Here is a 19,867-nt window from a genome sequence, read left to right as displayed (position 1 = left end):
CTGACTATCGGCAGTAATCAAGCCAATCAGCGAACGATATAATATGATCGACGTAAAATTGTACTAATCACAAATAGCAAAAATGTGATGGAAGTGCCCTATTGGACTATAATCGTTGATTGACAATGAATTTTGTGAACGCGATAAACCAAAAGACCAATCGGCAGCTTAAGCCAATCTCGCGGTATCAACATTTTTGGTCTTACAGAGGAACTAAAGGAAAACATACAAATATTTGTTGATGCATGTAGTTAGCTAACTTTCTGCCCATTTTCTTTTAACCGAAGACCGTTAACTAATATAATATGTCCAAAATGACATGTATTTGTTTTGTAAGATATCTGCATACTCATTGACATGGTTTAACAATAATTTTGGCAGTACAAGTTTCTACTTTCAATGCACAGGTAAACAAACAGCATTGCTAGCTAACGTTAGTTGCTCTTATTGCGCGTGAATTTCACCTGCATGCTGACCGTTTTTCCACCATGAAAGGGCTTTACTGTAAACTGGGTGAAACCGCTGCAGATGCGAAATTTGTCGTCCGGGAGACGGTGAGTGCCCAACATAATAATGTAGCTGTCACTTTAGTCTAGCATGCCAACAGTTTTCGCAGGAGGGCTCATAACGCTAGTTTGATGCCTGACACTCACTGATTGTCTTTTCAACATGTCACAGAATGTACCCAGTGCCCTTGGTAGCAACCAGGTCAAAGTGCAAGTGAAGGCATGTGCCCTTAGTCCACTGGATATAAAAGTAAGTGTAGATGTGTGTTATACTCATTGTGTTGTCAATGTTGACTATATAGACCTAGCAATAGCCCTACTGTCTCAGTCATAATGGACAAGACTTACTGTTGTCGCTCTCAATATGCTGCTGAAAATAAGTATCAGCCCCTGTATTTTTTAAATATTTTTTTTAGACCAAAGTATGTGTGTTGCTATAGGATAGGCCTGCCTTATATGACCACACAGCATGTATGGGCTATTTGTCACATTTCCTTACCCTCTCTCCTCTGGTTAGCTCCACGAGGATCTAAAGTTCCAAAGGGACCTGGTACCAGTAGGGAGGGAGATTGTTGGGATCGTCCTCCAAGGTAAACAGAATATCCACTAATTGACCTTGTTTATAACTTTGATGTTAATTACATAATGTGCTATACTTTTGGAGCAAACCTTTAATCTTTTGCAATGTTTTTGTCCTGTTTTCAGTTGGGCCTAAGGTGACCTTTTTCCAACCTGATGATGAAGTTGTAGGTAAATGTTACAGGTGGGATCTGAACCTGCTACATAAGGATAAATCATAGAGCTTCAAAACATCCCCTTATTTTGATGATTTTTATATTGTCAACGGCCATGTTCCCGATAACCTATTGAAAGACCCTTTTTATATATTTTTGGGATATGACCATTGTGTATTTATCTAGACTTTGCTTTTCCCTTCCACATGACAGGAATTCTGCCCTTGGATACAGCAATGTCTGGTTTGTGCGATGCCGTTGTCATCAACGAGCATCATCTTGGTATGTTGCACACATCCAAAAGTTACGCAAGAGTACATCTATAGCATCTATTAGTATTTGTTGGTACAAATTAACAAAGTAATAAAGGGATTTGTTGGTACAAATTAAGTAATTGTTTCTTCTGCAATAATGAGTGACTTGTGTTCGCTCACCAGTGCAGAAGCCAGAGAAGTTGAGCTGGGTGGAGGCGGCAGGGGCCATTCGGGATGGACTGCGGGCGTATACAGCCCTCCATACCCTAGCCCGTATGGCATCCGGGCACACTCTGCTGGTGCTGGACGGAGCCAGTGTAGGTATTTCCCCATAGTGGCCCCTAATCTGAGCATTCAATGGCACGGTATAAATCCATAGTTGGACATCACAAGAAGATGTCAGCAAAGAATCTTAATAGTAGCACACCATTTCTCTTTAGGAGAACAAGACTACTAACTGCTATTTTGGCTGTGTTTATACCTTTCAGCCCTTTGGAGTTCTGTCCATCCAGCTGGCCCACTACCATGGAGTTAAAGTATTGGCATCAGCCCTGTCCTCCGAAGACCAGAAGTTCCTGGAGCAGCTTCGGCCCAGCGTCGGTGAGAACAGGGAGGGGGGCGCGTGTGTGTGTGTGTGTGTGAATAGAGTAGCGGTGTCACAGTAGAGAAGGTGTTGGAAGTTGAGGATTGTAAACTGATGCAGCCTGGTAATAACGAATGCGAAGAGACGGTGTTATTATCTGTTACCTAAACCACTCTCATCATGAAAAATACAGTAGTAAAGTTCTGACAGCAACACATAGGGCCCGGTTTATCAGACACAGATTAGGCATAGTCCCGGACTGAAAAGGGTGCTAGATGGAAATTCACTGGGAAACTGGCCCGTAGTATTTAATCCTAGTCTATGCTCTCTGTTTCCTCTGTCACTTTTCCACTCAAATCACGCATTCTAGGAGTGCGAGAGTCTCTTGTAGGTAGGTCTTGTGTGTGTGTCCTCTTGGAGGGAAATGGAGTACCAAAAATGCTTATTTATTGTTGGTACACTGTTTGGCGTGTAGCCTTCAAAAGGGTTTCCCCTGTCCTGTGTCTAGCCAGGGTGATAGGTGTGTGGGATGCCAAGGTAGACCTGGTGGATTCTTGTTTGGAAGAGACGGGCGGTCTAGGGGTGGACATTGTCATGGACTCCGGAGGTAAGAAGCCAATGTAGGGCCGTAGGTTGTTGTTATCCATTATGCTCGCTAGCTTTATCTAACGTGAATCGTAGTGCTGTGAGTGTGTGCTTCTGTGATTTTGTACCTTAACACAAAACAGTAAAGGTTTGTAACAGGAATAGAAGGAAAATGGATTCACTGTTGAGCCCTGATGTTTTTATACCATTGACACAGGCTTAAGAGGTGTGTGTGTGTGTGTGGTCTCTCCAGTGAGATTGCATGAGGAGGAGCCAGAGGCCAGGTGTCTTCTGCCCTACAAGCATGACATCATCACCCTGATTGGGGTTGGAGGTCACTGGGTTACAACTGAGCAAAACCTGCAGGTAGATGGCAATTTTTTTTTTTCACCTTTATTTTCACCAGGTAGGCTAGTTGAGAACAAGTTCTCATTTACAACTGCGACCTGGCCAAGATAAAGCAGTGTGAACAGACAACACAGAGTTACACATGGAGTAAACAATTAACAAGTCAATAACACAGAGGGAAAAAAAGAGAGTCTATATACATTGTGTGCAAAAGGCATGAGGAGGTAGGCGAATAATTACAATTTTGCAGATTAACACTGGAGTGATAAATGATCAGATGGTCATGTACAGGTAGAGATATTGGTGTGCAAAAGAGCAGAAAAGTAAATAAATATAAACAGTATGGGGATGAGGTAGGTAAATTGGGTGGGCTATTTACCGATAGACTATGTACAGCTGCAGCGATCGGTTAGCTGCTCAGATAGCAGATGTTTGAAGTTGGTGAGGGAGATAAAAGTATCCAACTTCAGCGATTTTTGCAATTCGTTCCAGTCACAGGCAGCAGAGAACTGGAACGAAAGGCGGCCAAATGAGGTGTTGGCTTTAGGGATGATCAGTGAGATACACCTACTGGAGCGCGTGCTACGGGTGGGTGTTGCCATCGTGACCAGTAAACTGAGATAAGGCAGAGCTTTACCTAGCATGGACTTGTAGATGACCTGGAGCCAGTGGGTCTGGAGACGAATATGTAGCGAGGGCCAGCCGACTAGAGCATACAGGTCGCAGTGGTGGGTGGTATAAGGTGCTTTAGTAACAAAACAGATGGCACTGTGATAAACTGCATCCAGTTTGCTGAGTAGAGTATTGGAAGCTATTTTGTAAATGACGTCGCCGAAGTCGAGGATCGGTAGGATAGTCAGTTTTACTAGGGTAAGTTTGGCGGCGTGAGTGAAGGAGGCTTTGTTGCGGAATAGAAAGCCGACTCTAGATTTGATTTTAGATTGGAGATGTTTGATATGAGTCTGGAAGGAGAGTTTACAGTCTAGCCAGACACCTAGGTACTTATAGATGTCCACATATTCTAGGTCAGAACCATCCAGGGTGGTGATGCTAGTCGGGCGTGCGGGTGCAGGCAGCGAACGGTTGAAAAGTATGCATTTGGGTTTTACTAGCGTTTAAGAGCAGTTGGAGGCCACGGAAGGAGTGTTGTATGGCATTGAAGCTCGTTTGGAGGTTAGATAGCATAGTGTCCGAGGAAGGGCCGGAAGTATACAGAATGGTGTCGTCTGCGTAGAGGTGGATCAGGGAATCACCCGCAGCAAGAGCAACATCATTGATATATACAGAGAAGAGTCGGCCCGAGAATTGAACCCTGTGGCACCCCCATAGAGACTGCCAGAGGACCGGACAACATGCCTACCGATTTGACACACTGAACTCTGTCTGCAAAGTAGTTGGTGAACCAGGCAAGGCAGTCATTAGAAAAACCGAGGCTACTGAGTCTGCCCATAAGAATTCAGTGATTGACAGAGTCGAAAGCCTTGGCCAGGTCGATGAAGACTGCTGTACAGTACTGTCTTTTATCGATGGCGGTTATGATATCGTTTAGTACCTTGAGCGTGGCTGAGGTGCACCCGTGACCGGCTCGGAAACCAGATTGCACATCGGAGAAGGTACGGTGGGTTTCGAGATGGTCAGTGACCTGTTTGTTGACTTGGCTTTTGAAGACCTTAAATAGGCAGGGCAGGATGGATATAGGTCTGTAACAGTTTGGGTCCAGGGTGTCTCCCCCTTTGAAGAGGGGGATGACTGCGGCAGCTTTCCAATCCTTGGGGATCTCAGACGATATGACAGAGAGGTTGAACAGGCTGGTAATAGGGGTTGCGACAATGGCGGCGGATAGTTTCAGAAATGGAGGGTCCAGATTTTGCAGCTGATTTGTACGGGTCCAGGTTTTGCAGCTTTTTCAGAACATCTGCTATCTGGATTTGGGTAAAGGAGAACCTGGAGAAGCTTGGGTGAGTAGCTGCGGGGGGGGGGAGCTGTTGGCCGAGGTTGGAGTAGCCAGGAGGAAGGCATGGCCAGCCGTTGAGAAATGCTTGTTGAAGTTTTCGACAAAGTCAAGTATTCTATCCATCCGTGTTGGATTAGAGTAGCCATTTGGCAGTTCATTTCCACTAGTCATATAAGATTTATTCATCACTACTTGTCACACTCATGCATACCATGGGTGATTGAAATATTGTTTGTTTGTTACAGCTTATTAATGTGTGCTTTCTGAGAAGTTAAACATACTGCAAAACAACAGACCATGAATGCTGCCAATGTTATGTTGGGAGTAGTGAAGAGATCTTGGTTAGATGGTGTTTCCTGTAATAATGTGTATTTATGTCTTCCCATTGACATTCAAGTGGATTTGCTCAAGTTTGTACACAACGTCTTTGTTTGGGGTTTAATCTTAGCTCGTCTCGCTTCTCTTTCTCAGCTGGACCCTCCAGATAGCCGCAGCCTCTTCCTGAAGGCCGCCTCCCTGTCTTTCCTCAACGAGGAAGTGTGGGGGGCATCCAGTGCCCGCCAGGGGAGGTACCTCCGTATCCTTTAGCTTACCCCAGCCCCTCTGGGTCAGCCTCTGGAGGGGGCAGGAATTTTAAAATCTCCTAACTATAATTAATTGAGATGAAAGACATATTGAAATGAAAATCTGATATAAGGGGTTGAGCATGGATAATAGAATTGCTAATATGTTACATGTTAACCTTACATGCTCCTTTTCAGACATCATGAAGGATATAGTGGAGAAGCTTTCCACTGGAACCTTAAGGTACAGAACTGCAATGAGTGTGTATGTGCAGTGCAAGTGTGAATAAGCTAGGGCCTCCCGAGTGGTGGTCTAAGGTACTGCATCGCAGAGCTAGAGGTTTTACTACAGACCCGGGTTCGATCCCAGGCTGTGTAGCAGCCAGCTGCGACCGGGAGACCCATGAGGCGGCGCACAATTGGCCCAGTGTCGTCCGGGTTGGGTTTGGCTGGCCGGGATGTCCTTGTCCCGTCGTGCTCTATCGACTCCTTGTGGCGGGCCGGGCGCGTGCACGCTGACTTCGGTCGCCAGCTGTACAGTGTTTCCTCCAACACGTTGATGCGACTGGCTTCCAGGTTAAGCGAGCAGTGTGTCAAGCAGTGCGGCTTGTCAGGGTCGTGTGTCGGAGGACACATGGCTCTCGACCTTCGTCCGTATGGGACAAGACTGTACCTACCAATTGGATATCACGAGAGGGGTGAAAAGTAAAAAAATATATATGTTTGAATAAGCATGGTTATACTGCAATTTGTTCTTGGTATGTTGATGAGTTTGTGTTTATCCTGGTGGACAGTGCTCACTTTGCCCTCTGTCTTATGCAGGCCCCAGCTAGAGGACCCGGTGCCTTTGTATGATGCCACAGTTTCCATGGAGATGGTGCAAAAGAATCAAGTCCGGAAGAGGTTGGTTATTCAACTCTGAGGCGGACAGACACTCTGGTCCAGCATTCCCCTTGTCAAAGGCAGGCTCCCAAATTCTGCCTCTCATATTTCCTATGTATTTGTGGCCAGCAGTGGTGGAAAAAGTACCCAATTGTCATACTTGAGTAATAGTATAGATTCCTTTAATAGAAAGTGAAAGTCACCCAGTAAAATACTACTTGCGCAAAAGTCTAAAAGTATTTGGTTTTAAATGTACTTAATTATCAAAAGTAAATGTAATTGCTAAAATATACTTTATCAAAAGTAAATTCCTTATATTAAGCAAAGCAGATGGTACCATTTTCTTGTTTCTAAAATGTAGATAGCCAGGGACACACTCCAGAACTCAGACATTATTTTCAAAAGATACATGTGTTTAGTGAGTCCGCCAGACCATAGGGAGTAGAGATGACCACGTGTTCTCTTTAAGTGCGTGAATTTCACAATTTTCCTGTCCTGCTAAGCGTTCAAAATGTAACAAGTACTTTTGGTTGGCAGGGAAAATGTATGGAGTAAAAAGTACAATATTTTCTATAGGTATGTAGTGAAGTAAAAGTTACCCAAAAAACAACTTAAGTAGTACTTTATACCGCTGGTTGCCAGTCATTCCAGTACAATGTAAATACGTGCTAAGAGTCCGTTTCTGAGCTGATCAAAACCTATCAAATGAGATGGATATCTAATAATGTAATTACATTCAACACATTGAGGGTTGTCTTGTTATTAAAAACCTGTGGTTAACCCTCAAGCATGAAGCATTGTAATTCTTTACAGCCTCCAACAGAGCAATACATCAGTGGCGTTTAGTATGACACACCGTAGCAAATCATTTCGCAACCGAAAACAAAACATCTGTAGAACCTAGAAGTTTTATTCCGTTTGGTGCCTTACTGAACATGACTCAGCTTGAATTCTACATGAACTGCAACTGCTTTTCGTGTGTCATTTGTGACCAGAGAAATTCTTGCTAAATGATTTAATCTAAGGTGGGGAAACAACAATGTCCTGTTTCTGGAGGCTTTGTGGGATTGGAGATACCATTGTCCATCTGTACCGCTCTCTGAGGGCATAATAGAAGTGTTGAGAGACGGGTCACTTCCAAATAGTTTGTCCTTCCAGTCAACGCTCTGTTGTCAAGTGACCCTCACTGTGATTGGCCAGAGTTAACAGGGCTGCATTCAGTACATAACGTAATAGAAAGTTCAATTGAACAGAAATCGTGCTGTACTGAACCACCAATTGAAAAAAAACATGGCAGGATTTGGTTGTGGGTTCAAAATGCACAGCTATCCTTTTAAGTACCTCACTCATTGCTTTAACCCACACCCTGGCAAACCCACCGACTGGCGCAAACGTATTTCAAAGTCTGTTCAAGAACATACACAAGAAATTTTGGGAAAATTTGTCATTCAATACAAACCGTTCTGCAATGTAGCAAACGTTAACGTACCCCTGATGTCTGAGGTCGTTGACCTATCGATAGACAGGTTTCCATTGACCCAGGATTATTCAACAAAATCATTGCGGCGTGTAATGGAAACGGCAGATATGAGACATTTTCTATAGATGGACCAAAAAAAATCATTTCTAACTTTCTTTTCGACAAATTGACATTAACCGTTTTTTGAACAAGATTGCTGAATACTTTTAGGGTACGTGATGTCATCATCCACTCTACATTTAATATTAAATGCCCACTGCTTACAAAATAACAATTTTCCATCTATAAAAATGGTACAAGGATTGTCCCGACTTAAGAATACTTTCCCTTGCTTTTCTGAATTATTTCAGTGCAAGATTCAACATGGCACAGACTAGCCTAGGCAGCCGATATTGCCTGCCCAAGGGCGCTAGATCCGAGGCTATACGTTGGCACATGAGAATTATTAGAATATGGCAAATATTAGTCAATTGTTGCCAGGGGCACAACTTTCACTGCAGACATGTCCCCCCCCACACACATTCTGAAATTGCATTTTTATAATTGGAATGTGATACAAAACGAGGCACCGGTGTGCTTTAGGACCATGCCGATGCCTCTGAGCGGTCAGGTAGGCTGTTTATCCAACTGGATAAAAAATAAACATTTAATGTCCCCAACACTTCTAAAACCAAAGTTGTGCCCCTGATTATTGCATTCTATCCATGCTGGCTTTTGCAGGCTACCTAAGACAAACAGATAGGTGGGAGGGCATACAGGCTGCTATTATTTTTGTTGTAAATATTTTTTTAGGTGAGATGTCATTACGTCCAGCTGTTTTTAATCGACAAAATAGTTCAATGGAAATGCACCCTAGCAAGCAATTGTCGCATCTATTTTCTATGCAAACGTTCAAAATAAATCACTAGACAAGTTAATGGAAACATAGCTAGTGACAGTGCCCTTTTGCAGGGACACTTCATTGCACTGATAATGAAACATAGAAGCATAGCCAGTGATAGATAAATAAAGTGACCGGTTCTGGAATGTCATACTAAGTTGTGCATGCTGTTCTAAGTTGTGCATGCTGTCTGCTTGGCAACAATTGTTTCTGAAGACCCTGCAGCATTTCCTGGTTAAGACCTAAAATGTCTTGCTCTTCTCGTCGTAGACATTCCACAACAGCTAGCTGCTCCTTGAGAGACGCGTCTGCCCTCTCTGTTAGTTGGGAAATCTGGAAAAACAGAGGATAAAGCCTCAACACAATTTCAAAACAAACTCTTTGTCAGATCCTAGAATCAGCACATCAGCAAAATCCTAAATAAGTTTGCTCCACTCTACGTCTGTAGGTGCAAGTATCTGTTAAAGTGGCCAATGGAGAATAACTGAAACAAATTAAACTTGAGTGTTACGGATATAGCCATGGGTATCAAGTGCAACTCACAACTACAGTACCTGGGTCTTCATGATTTTCTTAGCTTTTCTGCTTTTCTGTATCTGTTCTCTGCATTTCTTTCCTGCTCTCGATTTGTCTGTATTCATTTTTGTCCTCTGCTCCTGAATTCTGTTTTTGTCTCCGACTTTCCTATATCCGACCTCTGTCGGTCTTCTTCATGAGTTTTTGTCCTTCTCTAATCTTCATCCTACCTCAAGAGGCTTCAAGTGATCAGCACTATACATACTGCCTTTTTGTTAAGGGTGACAGAGTTTACAACTATTCTTTCTTATATATGGACCTCCAAAGTTCTTGGTAATCCTGTCACCTCAGGACCATTTTTCCTGCCATTAGACTGACATCTCTTGGCTTAAGTCACACCCCCCATACTTTTTCATGACACGTTTTGAGCGTCTATGGGTTTGCTTTTGGGCTTTTTCTATTTTGGATTTAAATTTCAGGTCTCTTTTTCCTACGGTACCTTGTTCAGAGCTCTAGTGTTGTCAACCATCAGGTAGTGACAAAGCCTAAGGGCTGCATCAACACTCCACTCCTCTCTGTCGTGGCTCACCCCCGCCCCCAAGAGGACACTCTTCCAGAAAGGGCTGAAAGACACATTCACACACTTCAAAATCATTCCAAATTTAAGCAATCTTGATCTGCGATTGGTACACACATTTTTGGACTTTTATATTTAAATACACTACATGGCCAAATGAGTGGATTCGACCATTTCAGCCTCACCCGTTGGTGACAAGTGTATACAGTTTAGCACACAGCCATGCAATCACCATAGACAAACATTGGCAGTAGAATGGCCCATACTGAACAGCTCAGTGACTTTCAACGTGGTACTGTCATAGGATGCCACCTTTCCAACAAGTCAGTTTGTCAAATTTCTGCCCTGTTAGAGCTGCCCCAGTAACTAAGTGCTGTTATTGTGACGCTCGCTGCCATTGGATTCTGGACAGTGGAAACAAGTTGTCTGAAGTGATGAATCACACTTCACCATCTGGCAGTTCGGTAGACGAATCTGGGTTTGGGAGATGCCAGGAGAATGCTACCTGCCTGAATGCATAGTGCCAATTGGGGCTGTTTTTCATGGTTCGGGCTAGGCCCAATAGTTACAGTAAAGGGAAAGCTTAAAATCTTAACAATGACCTTCTAGACTATTCTGTACTTTCAACTTTGTGTCAACAGTTTTTGGAGAAGGCCCTTTACTGTTTCAGCATGACAAAGCGAGGTCCATACAGAAATGGTTTGTCGAGATCGTTGTGGAAGAACTTGACTGGCCTGCACAGAGCCCTGACCTCAACCCCATCGAACACCTTTGGGCTGATTTAAGAACACTAACTGCGAGCCAGGCCTAATCGCCCAACATCAGTGCCCGACCTCACTAATGCACGCAGCTGAATGGAAGCCAGTCCCCGCAGCAATGTTTCAACATCGAATGGAAAGACTTCCCAGAAGAGTAGAAGCTGTTTATAGCTGCAAAAGGGGGACCAACTCCATATTAATGCCCATGATTTTGGAATGAGATGTTCGACGAGCATGTGTCCACATGCTGTGTATACCCATTGATTCTTTATAAATGCCTCATGAGCTTAATTCAACGGTTGTACCCCATCAGAACTAAATATAAGCTTGTTTTCTTACTCCACTGTTTCTAAACAATGTAATTGTAAAACACTATAGACTCAACATGGTTTTAATATCATGGATGGTCAGTTCTTGGATCCTATTTGTTAGATTTCTCCAGCCCCACCCCTCAGCTGTTTACCTAAGCAGTGGTGGGGGCGTGACCGCTTTGTTATTATTTGAACTGCAGATTGCTCCTTTAAGAATGTTTTGCAGCTGCTGTTGACTGTGTTATAAAACTGAAAGATTATATTTCTTACTATTGTTCTGTCTTAAGTGACAGCAGCCTGAGGGCGGTCATCAGTCTCCAGGAGGGCCCATCCAAACTAAGGGTCAAGTTTCTGTTTTAGAGAGAGAGAGCGCAAGTGAACTCATGGTACTGTAAATACTGGTATCTGTACGAGACAGCAGTTAGTTGTAATGTTGATAACACTTACGCTAAAAAGTCATTTTTCTTCAGGAAGAGTAGCTTCTGTGCCAGCTGATTTATGTCTTTTATACAGGCGCACTGTTGAAGGATAACTGGAAAACACACGAATAACCAACAAAAAAAACCAAGTCAATTGGCTCTATTGCTTGGAAATTGGGATAGGGACAGTGTAATAAATGCATACTAAATATTACAGCAAACATAAGGCCAAACTAACTTGAGGTGCGAGCTCTGACTTTTGCGTACATCATGCATTGATGTCAATGGAGTGCAGAACTCAAGTTAGGATTGAGACCATGAACATATAATCGTTGCTGAAAAGAACAGGTCAGTGTACCATTTTATCCCACTAAGCTAGCCCTCCTTACCTTGGTCCACATACACCACACTGTGAGGGTTTCCAGGAGCAACAAACCCATACTCTAACAGGAGACGTTGGTTGTCATGGGGACCGTAGCAGATAAAAGCCTGCTGGAATCTCTTGCAGCCTTGGATGCTACGGATCTCATAGCACCTGCTCACATGGCTGAAGCTCGCCTTGACCTGAGGACATAGTACATTTTGATACTTCACTCTGATACCTTCAATTTGAACTGTCACCAGACAGAGAAGTCATATATATATATATATATATATATATGAATATATGCAGGCCATGGAAGAACTGGGACATTTTCACCTTTCAGCAATTGTGTACATATCCTCGTGATGTCATAGTGTCGTGCATTATCATGCTGAAATATGAGGTGATGGCGGAGGATGAATGGCAAGACAATGGGCCTCAGGATCTTGTCACGGTATCTCTGTGCATTGAAATTGCCATCAATAAAATGCAATTGTGTTTGTTGTCCCTAGCTTATGCTTGCCCATATCATAACCCCACCACCACCGAGGGACATTCTGTTTACAACGTTGGCATCAGCAAACGGCTTGCCCACATGACGCCATACACATGGTTTGCGATTGTGAGGCCGGTTGAACGTACTACCAAATTCTCTAAAACGACGTTAGAGGCTGCTAAATGAACATTCAACTCTCTGACAACAGCTCTGGTGGACATTCCTGCAGTCAGCATGCCAATGGCACACTCCCTCAAAACTTGAGACATCTTTGGCATTGTGTTGTGTGACAAAACTGCACATTTTAGAGTGGCCTTTTATTGTCCCCAGCACAAGGTGAACCTGTGTAATGATCATGCTGTTCAATCAGCTTCTTGATATGCCACACCTGTCAGGTGGATCAATTATCTTGGCAAAGGAGAAATGCTCACTAGTAGGGGATGTACACAAATTTGTGCACAAAATTTGAGACCAATAAGCTTTGTGCATTTGGAAAGTTTTGGGGATCTTATTTCAGCTCATGAAACCACACTTTATATTTTTTGGAATCTAAACTGAATATTGTTCCATTTCACTGCTGTTTCACTGAGCAGAATTCAGTTTGGATTCCAGGTTAGTAATGACTATGTTGTGTGTTCCTACATTGTAGGTGCACTCACTGCTCTCACCTGTATGGCTGGGCAGTGGTTGAGCAGGTCCAGGTAGGGGGCTAAGGCATACACATTTCTCTCCCTGGACATGTAGGGGGTGTGTTGGTGCTCCATGTACACAGTGCGCGTGTTCACACTGCACCATGCCCAGCGCAGTGCATCATACGTGAACACACTCTCTACGGGCTGACTGAAGAGAGGCTGGAGGGAGCTGAAGAAGTCCAACGAAGAGGAGTGCAGCTCCTGAACCATGGCTCTCTGCTCCAGGGCCTTCCCACTCAGACTCCCCGGCAGCAGGTCGATGACCTCATCTGAGAAGTAAGCAGGGCACGTGTATTTTTGGGGCAGGACGTCGATGTAGGGCTTCCATTCTGCACGTTGGCCAAAATGTCTCTCAGAGATGAGGAAAGCACAGAGGGCTAAGAGAGGAGACACAGGCGGTTTCCATCTAGGAGAGGATTTAATTAAACATATCAACAAACTAGAAATATAAATCTTTTTTTTTTTAAACCAGAGTTTTGTATTTGAACTGGACTTGAACATCAAGTTCTCAGCAGAGAACATTTTAAATGGAACCCGTAAACTCTAAACTCTGCAGCGTGACGTAAAAGCTGTCGAGTTCCGTTTAGTTCTGAAATGGAAGTTGGAGTTAATTATTTTGAAGCAGGGTAGCAGAGAGAAATGCCTATTAACTACAACTTCCGTTTAAGAGCAGTTTTTACGTCAAGTTGCAGAGCATTGAGTAAACGGTTTCTACTGTGTGTGATGCTGTTTGTATGTTACCTTTCTATGTATTCACCAATGTAGCTCCTTAGAACCGTAGAGGTAGTTAAAAGGCATTTTTCTGGTAAGGAGATCACCAAATCCTCAGCCTAAAGTCAATCAGAACAAGAGTTTGAAGGTGTATTGGAACCAAATTGGTAGTTTAAGTAAAGAAGACAGGTATTCTCATAACCTTGATAGGCTGTAAGGTCATTAGTCCACGTCCCGTGTCTGTAAAGAAAAATAAGACAAAGCTGCTGGTCAGAAATGTATGAAGAATAGAAGACAACCCTGTATCCAGAATGTATGGCGTTTTGACATGCATCTTGGCTCTGAAGGATTTCTACCTGAGAAGTGTGCAGGTACTAGAAGCTTGGAGCTGAAGCCTCTCTGTTGCAGCCATCTTCTTAGAGCCACAAACTGTGGTTCATGAGATAGTGTCACTGGAGAGGTAACAAATAGCACAAGGTAAGGCTAAGAAACATGAACCCAATTTGAGAATTATGAGGTTGTGACAGTAATGATTTGCACCAGACTGAACAGTTGTTTCTCTGCACTCCCGTTGCCTCTTCTTTCTCGCCCTTCTCCCATGTTGCTTCCTCGTCATGTTGATGGGCTTTGATGGGAAATCAGATCCATAGACGTTCGTATTAACTGGCAAACTCCGTGTGCTAATGTTGATAATAATCTCATTCATGCCTCACTGTCATGGTTATGTTAACTGTAAACATGTAGGTTTGATGTTCGTGGCTAGCTAATGCTGTTGCTAAACCCGTTTTGACATTAGTAATATGTAACGTTAGTATATCATATGTCCAAGAAATACACGACCGGCTAGCTAACCTAACTACTTTTGCGTTTATCCAACTGTTTGACCAAGCAAGCAGCATGTGGTCATGGCTAGAGGAGATGCAGTTTGTCAAACTTAGGTCTAAAGGTGTTTTTTGAAAGTTTTTTTTTTTGTGCAGTTTCGCTAACCGTTTTCCTAACCTTAACCTAATTGTCCTAACCTGCAGCGTAAATTCTAACCTGCTACGAGAAGTCAATTCTGATACAAACTGCATCCCATCTAGTCAAAACCAGTGGCGTCACAAGTATCTCTGTGGGCTCTCTATCCGTCTATTGAAGTATGTTAAAATACAATTATAATAGCATAGACAGATTATAATCGTGTAAAAAAATGATTGTGTAATTCAGCGCATGCTCACCCGGATCTACATTTTAGTTTATTCCGGTTCTGCGCAGTAGGCTGTTATTGTTACGAAAGCCAGGAAGGAGACTGAAGCGTGTCAACCTCAGTGGTTTGAAGCCAGTTCTGTGACAGTACTGTACGACACGTCAAGAGTACCCCCACTCTAAAGTAAGTACATCAAAACTGCTGTACCATCGACTAACTTAACTGCTTCTGTTTTAGAGTAGTCACATCAATTTAGCACACAACTAACTAACGTTAGCAAATTAGAACATATCGCTAGTTTGAGCAGCAAAGCGCTCTAGAGTTGTCAGTCAGAAAATGGTTCTCTGCCTGGAGTGTATTCAGTAGTCGGATTCCGTTACAAAAATGTTTTGTCATGGAAACCGTGTAGCTACGCCAAACGAAAAAGTTTTGCAGCGCAAACGAGAGTTTCTATTGGACAAATCCAGGTCCTCATAACGTTTTTCAACGGAATATGGCTAATGAATACACCTCTGGTATAATCTAATTCTCTCGAACTTTGCGTTTCAGGTATGCCAAAAGTTGCACTGGTGACTGGTTCCAATAAGGGGATTGGATTTGCAATTGTGCGGTCGCTTTGCAAGCAATTCAATGGTGATGTTTTCCTCAGTGGCCGGGATGCTGGCCGTGGCACAGCGGCTGTGGAGAGCCTGAATTCTGAAGGGCTGAAACCCCTCTTCCAACAGCTTGACATCGACAACCCAGAAAGTGTGCGGGCGGCCCGAGATTTCTTCAATGAGAAATACGGTGGCCTTGATGTGCTCATTAACAATGCTGGGATTGCCTTTAAAAGTATGGAAATAAGTTGATCAAATGTAATAGCTACTATGATTGGCCATAATGATGCTATATGATGCCCCTTTGATCTGAGAGACGACTGATGTTTATTTTACAGATGCTGATACTACACCCTTTGGAACCCAAGCTGAGGTGACTCTCAAAACTAACTTCTTTGCCACAAGAGACATGTGCAATGAGTTTCTTCCCATCATCAAACCAGGAGGTAATACTGTTAGAACAAGCCAACTGACAGCTGGAACACTGATGCATAGCAGTAGATTTTAGAGCCTATCCCCTGGAACAGAGGGACCTTTTATGATCACACATTGTGTTTTATCACTTTCAGAACAATGATGTCCTATGACCATACACAATCTAGGACCCTGTGTTTTTCCTGTGCCACAGAACCTCACAACCACATTACCCGCCCGCTCTCATAGTCGTAGGGTTATTTTGCTGTGTCAATTGGCAGTAGATACCGTAACTGTTTATTTTACTAACACAGTTGTTTGTGTCTCTCTGTCCTCAGGGAGGGTGGTGAACGTGTCTAGTGTTATGAGCTCCATCGCCCTGAACCGCTGCAGCCCTGAACTCCAGGCCCGGTTCCGCAGCAATGACATCACAGAGGAGGAGCTGGTGGGGCTGATGGAGAGGTTTGTCCAGGAGGCCCAGGCAGGGGCGCACTCCCAGGGGGGCTGGCCCGACACAGCCTACGGGGTGTCCAAAACAGGCCTCACCGTGCTCTCCAGGATCCACGCCCGCAAGCTGAGGCATGAGAGACCAGCTGACCAGATCCTTCTGAATGCGTGCTGCCCAGGCTGGGTGAGGACCGATATGGCTGGGCCCACCGCCACCAAGTCACCTGACGAGGGCGCCATCACCCCCGTTTACCTGGCCCTGCTTCCTGCGGGGGCTGGGGAGCCGCAGGGACAGTTTGTGATGGACAAGAAGGTCCATCCGTGGTGAGGATTAGGTTAATGTGTGTAATGTGTGTATTCTGGAGGGGTTTAGAGTCTGGTTCTTATCTGTGGGAATGTGGGTTAAATGCACTGTATACATTGGAAAGGACAACATCACAGGAAAATGCAGGACAAACAACTTATTTTCACACAATCAGGTGGGCTCTGTTTAGCAAAAAAAAAAATAGCATTAGCAAAATTTAGCATGTTTTGGCATTAATGTGTCTATGAGTTTGCAAACAATGTAATTTCATAATTTAGTTAATAAAGCTGCATACAAACTTGGTGTCTTTTTTTTGCTTTCTTTAGTAAGGCAGCTCCAAGATGCAGGTGTTTCAGCCTAGCTCAGTGCTTTCTGTGGTGCTAGGGCAGGCATCGGAAAATATGGAGCGTATGGGGTTGGTAATGTTCTCTAGTTGCACCGTGATTGGCTCAGTGTTATAAAAAAAATTGAAACTGGTGTAAAACAACAAAGTAAAAAGACTCAAACAAAACAGGTAGGTCAGGATTTTACAACTTGATGTTAGATGGTTCTGCACCATTAAAGTAGTCTGGGCCAGGATAAACTGTATACCAAGGTTTGTTTCTTTAAAAATGGTCACATAATGGCTCGAAGCCCGTAACAAAAGGGACACAACATAAGGAATAACAAAAATATATTTAATAACTGAAGTAACCTATATACAATGGTGTGAGTGTTTGCATGCATAGATGTGATAATGAGTGGTGTTGAAAGTTGCCCAAGCAACCAATCCAATCAACAATGTGTCTGCATGGAGAAAGCCTCCTCCATGAATGGGAAAGGGGTATTTATCCCAGAATTCACCTGGGCCCAGGTGTGTCCCATTTCGCTGACGACCCTCCCGGCTCCGCCCACCGACATCCTATTAAGGAAAACAAGAGCAAAGAGAATTCGACAGATGGTCGTCACAACAACCATTACAACTTCAGCTAACTTTAGCCACCACTAACAATCAGTATACAGTGGGGCAAAAAAGTATTTAGTCAACCACCAATTGTGCAAGTTCTCCCACTTAAAAAGATGAGAGGCCTGTAATTTTCATCATAGGTACACTTCAACTATGACAGACAAAATTAGAGGGAAAAAATCCAGAAAATCACATTGTAGGATTTTTAATGAATTTATTTGCAAATTATGTTGGAAAATAAGTATTTTGTCAATGACAAAAGTTTCTCAATACTTTTCTGTAAGTCTTCACAAGGTTTTCACACACTGTTGCTGGTATTTTGGCCCATTCCTCCATGCAGCTCTCCTCTAGAGCAGTGATGTTTTGGGGCTGTTGCTGGGCAACACAGACTTTCAACTCCCTTGAGATGTGGAGACTGGCTAGGCCACTCCAGGACCTTTGAAATGCTTCTTACGAAGCCACTCCTTCGTTGCCCGGGTGGTGTGTTTGGGATCATTGTCATGCTGAAAGACCCAGCCACGTTTCATCTTCAATGCCCTTGCTGATGGAAGGTTTTCACTCAAAATCTCACGATACATGGCCCCATTCATTCTTTCCTTTACACGGATCAGTCGTCCTGGTCCCTTTGCAGAAAAACAGCCCCAAAGCATGATGTTTCCACCCCCATGCTTCACACTAGGTATGGTGTTCTTTGGATGCAACTCAGCATTCTTTGTCCTCCAAATTTGATTTGATTTGATTTCCATTACAACATCTGTAAGGAAAACAAGAGCAAAGGAGTGGACAGATGGTGGATCACAACAACCATTACACAACTAGCCACCACCACTAACAATCAGTATACAGTGGGGCAAAAAATTTAGTCATGATGAGTTGAGTTTTTACCAAAAAGTTATATTTTGGTTTCATCTGACCATATGACATTCTCCCAATCTTCTTCTGGATCATCCAAATGCTCTCTAGCAAACTTCAGACGGGCCTGGACATGTACTGGCTTAAGCAGGGGGACACGTCTGGCACTGCAGGATTTGAGTCCCTGGCGGCGTAGTGTGTTACTGATTGTAGGCTTTGTTACTTTGGTCCCAGCTCTCTGCAGGTCATTCACTAGGTCCCCCCGTGTGGTTCTGGGATTTTTGCTCACCGTTCTTGTGATCATTTTGACCCCACGGGGTGAGATCTTGCGTGGAGCCCCAGATCGAGGGAGATTATCAGTCTTCCCAGCCTTGTGCAGGGCTACAATTGTGTTTCTGGTGTCCTTTGACAGCTCTTTGGTCTTGGCCATAGTGGAGTTTGGAGTGTGACTGTTTGAGGTTGTGGACAGGTGTCTTCTATACTGATAAGTTCAAACAGGTGCCATTAATACAGGTAACGAGTGGAGGACAGAGGAGCCTCTTAAAGAAGAAGTTACAGGTCTGTGAGAGCCAGAAATCTTGCTTGTTTGTAGGTGACCAAATACTTATTTTCCACCATAATTTGCAAATAAATTCATTAAAAATCCTACAATGTGATTTTCTGGATTTTTCTCTCATTTTGTCTGTCATAGTTGAAGTGTACCTATGATGAAAATTACAGGCCTCATCTTTTTAAGTGGGAGAACTTGCACACTTGGTGGCTGACTAAATACTTTTTTGCCCCACTGTAAGTGAATGGGGCACGTACAGTGTCTTCAGAAAGTATTCATACCGCTTGACTTGTTCCACATTTTGTTGTGTTACAGCTTGAATTCTAAATATATTTAATCTTGTATTTTCTCACCCAGCTACACACAATACCCCATAATGAAAAACTTTCAGCAAATTTATTGAAAATGAAATACAGAAATGTCAAATTTGAGGTTTACATACACTTAGGTTGGAGTCATTAAAACTTGATTTTCAACCACTCCACAAGTTTCTTGTTAACAAACTATAGTTTTGGCATGTCGGTTAAGACATCTACTTTGTGCATGACACAAGTAATTCACTGTATCACAATTCCAGTGGGTCAGAAGTTTACATACACTAAGTTGACTGTGCCTTTAAACAGCTTGGAAAATTCCAGAAAATTATATCATGGCTTTAGAAGCTTCTGACAGGCTAATTGACATCATTTGAGTCAATTGGAGATGTACCTCTGGTTGTATTTCATGGCCTACCTTCAAACTCAGTGCCTCTTTGCTTGACATCATAGGAATATCAAAAGAAATCAGCCAAGACCTCAGAAAATAATTGTAGACCTCCACAAGTCTGGTTCACCCTTGGGAGCAATTTCCAAATTCCTGAAGGTACCACATTCATCTGTACAAACAATAGTTTGCAAGTATAAACACCATGGGACCACGCAGCCATCATACTGCTCAGGAAGGAGAAATGTTCTGTCTCC

General features: G+C 43.4%; 3 protein-coding genes across 6 annotated transcripts; 2 read left to right on the top strand and 1 right to left on the bottom strand.

Annotated features, from left to right (window-relative positions):
• Positions 1-192: 192 nt before the first annotated feature.
• On the top strand, positions 193-7,196 carry LOC112253988 (quinone oxidoreductase-like protein 1). 4 transcript variants are annotated; one of them, XM_024426170.2, is made up of 13 exons: positions 193-407; positions 496-554; positions 679-756; positions 1,024-1,096; positions 1,212-1,256; positions 1,454-1,522; positions 1,678-1,811; positions 1,983-2,094; positions 2,586-2,684; positions 2,880-3,028; positions 5,436-5,541; positions 5,726-5,771; positions 6,350-7,196. In XM_024426170.2, the coding sequence occupies exons 1-13, from the start codon at positions 320-322 to the stop codon at positions 6,447-6,449; spliced, it is 1,158 nt and encodes a 385-aa protein (XP_024281938.1). In that variant the 5' UTR covers positions 193-319; the 3' UTR covers positions 6,450-7,196. The 4 variants fall into 4 exon arrangements, with proteins under 4 accessions (XP_024281938.1, XP_024281939.1, XP_024281941.1 ...); XM_024426171.2 differs by having other exon boundaries at positions 195-407; positions 2,916-3,028; XM_024426173.2 differs by having other exon boundaries at positions 266-554; positions 2,916-3,028.
• A 909-nt stretch (positions 7,197-8,105) lies between these two features.
• Positions 8,106-14,818, bottom strand: setd4 (SET domain containing 4). The gene is made up of 10 exons (XM_024426167.2): positions 14,154-14,818; positions 13,970-14,065; positions 13,816-13,853; positions 13,644-13,732; positions 12,879-13,308; positions 11,740-11,914; positions 11,379-11,463; positions 11,202-11,282; positions 9,785-9,908; positions 8,106-9,102 (listed from the first exon to the last, which is right to left on the bottom strand). Exons 1-10 carry the CDS (start codon positions 14,317-14,319, stop codon positions 8,923-8,925), a joined length of 1,464 nt encoding a protein of 487 aa, XP_024281935.1. The 5' UTR covers positions 14,320-14,818; the 3' UTR covers positions 8,106-8,922.
• A 13-nt stretch (positions 14,819-14,831) lies between these two features.
• cbr1 (carbonyl reductase 1) lies at positions 14,832-16,858 on the top strand. The gene is made up of 4 exons (XM_024426169.2): positions 14,832-14,982; positions 15,349-15,630; positions 15,734-15,841; positions 16,148-16,858. Exons 2-4 carry the CDS (start codon positions 15,351-15,353, stop codon positions 16,582-16,584), a joined length of 825 nt encoding a protein of 274 aa, XP_024281937.1. The 5' UTR covers positions 14,832-14,982; positions 15,349-15,350; the 3' UTR covers positions 16,585-16,858.
• Positions 16,859-19,867: the final 3,009 nt, after the last annotated feature.

The sequence above is a fragment of the Oncorhynchus tshawytscha genome, linkage group LG07 (genome assembly GCF_018296145.1).
Source record: "Oncorhynchus tshawytscha isolate Ot180627B linkage group LG07, Otsh_v2.0, whole genome shotgun sequence".
In the NCBI taxonomy this organism is placed as follows: Eukaryota; Metazoa; Chordata; class Actinopteri; order Salmoniformes; family Salmonidae; genus Oncorhynchus; species Oncorhynchus tshawytscha.
Note: the sequence above shows the minus strand (reverse complement) of the source record. Positions and strands in the feature narration are given on the sequence as shown.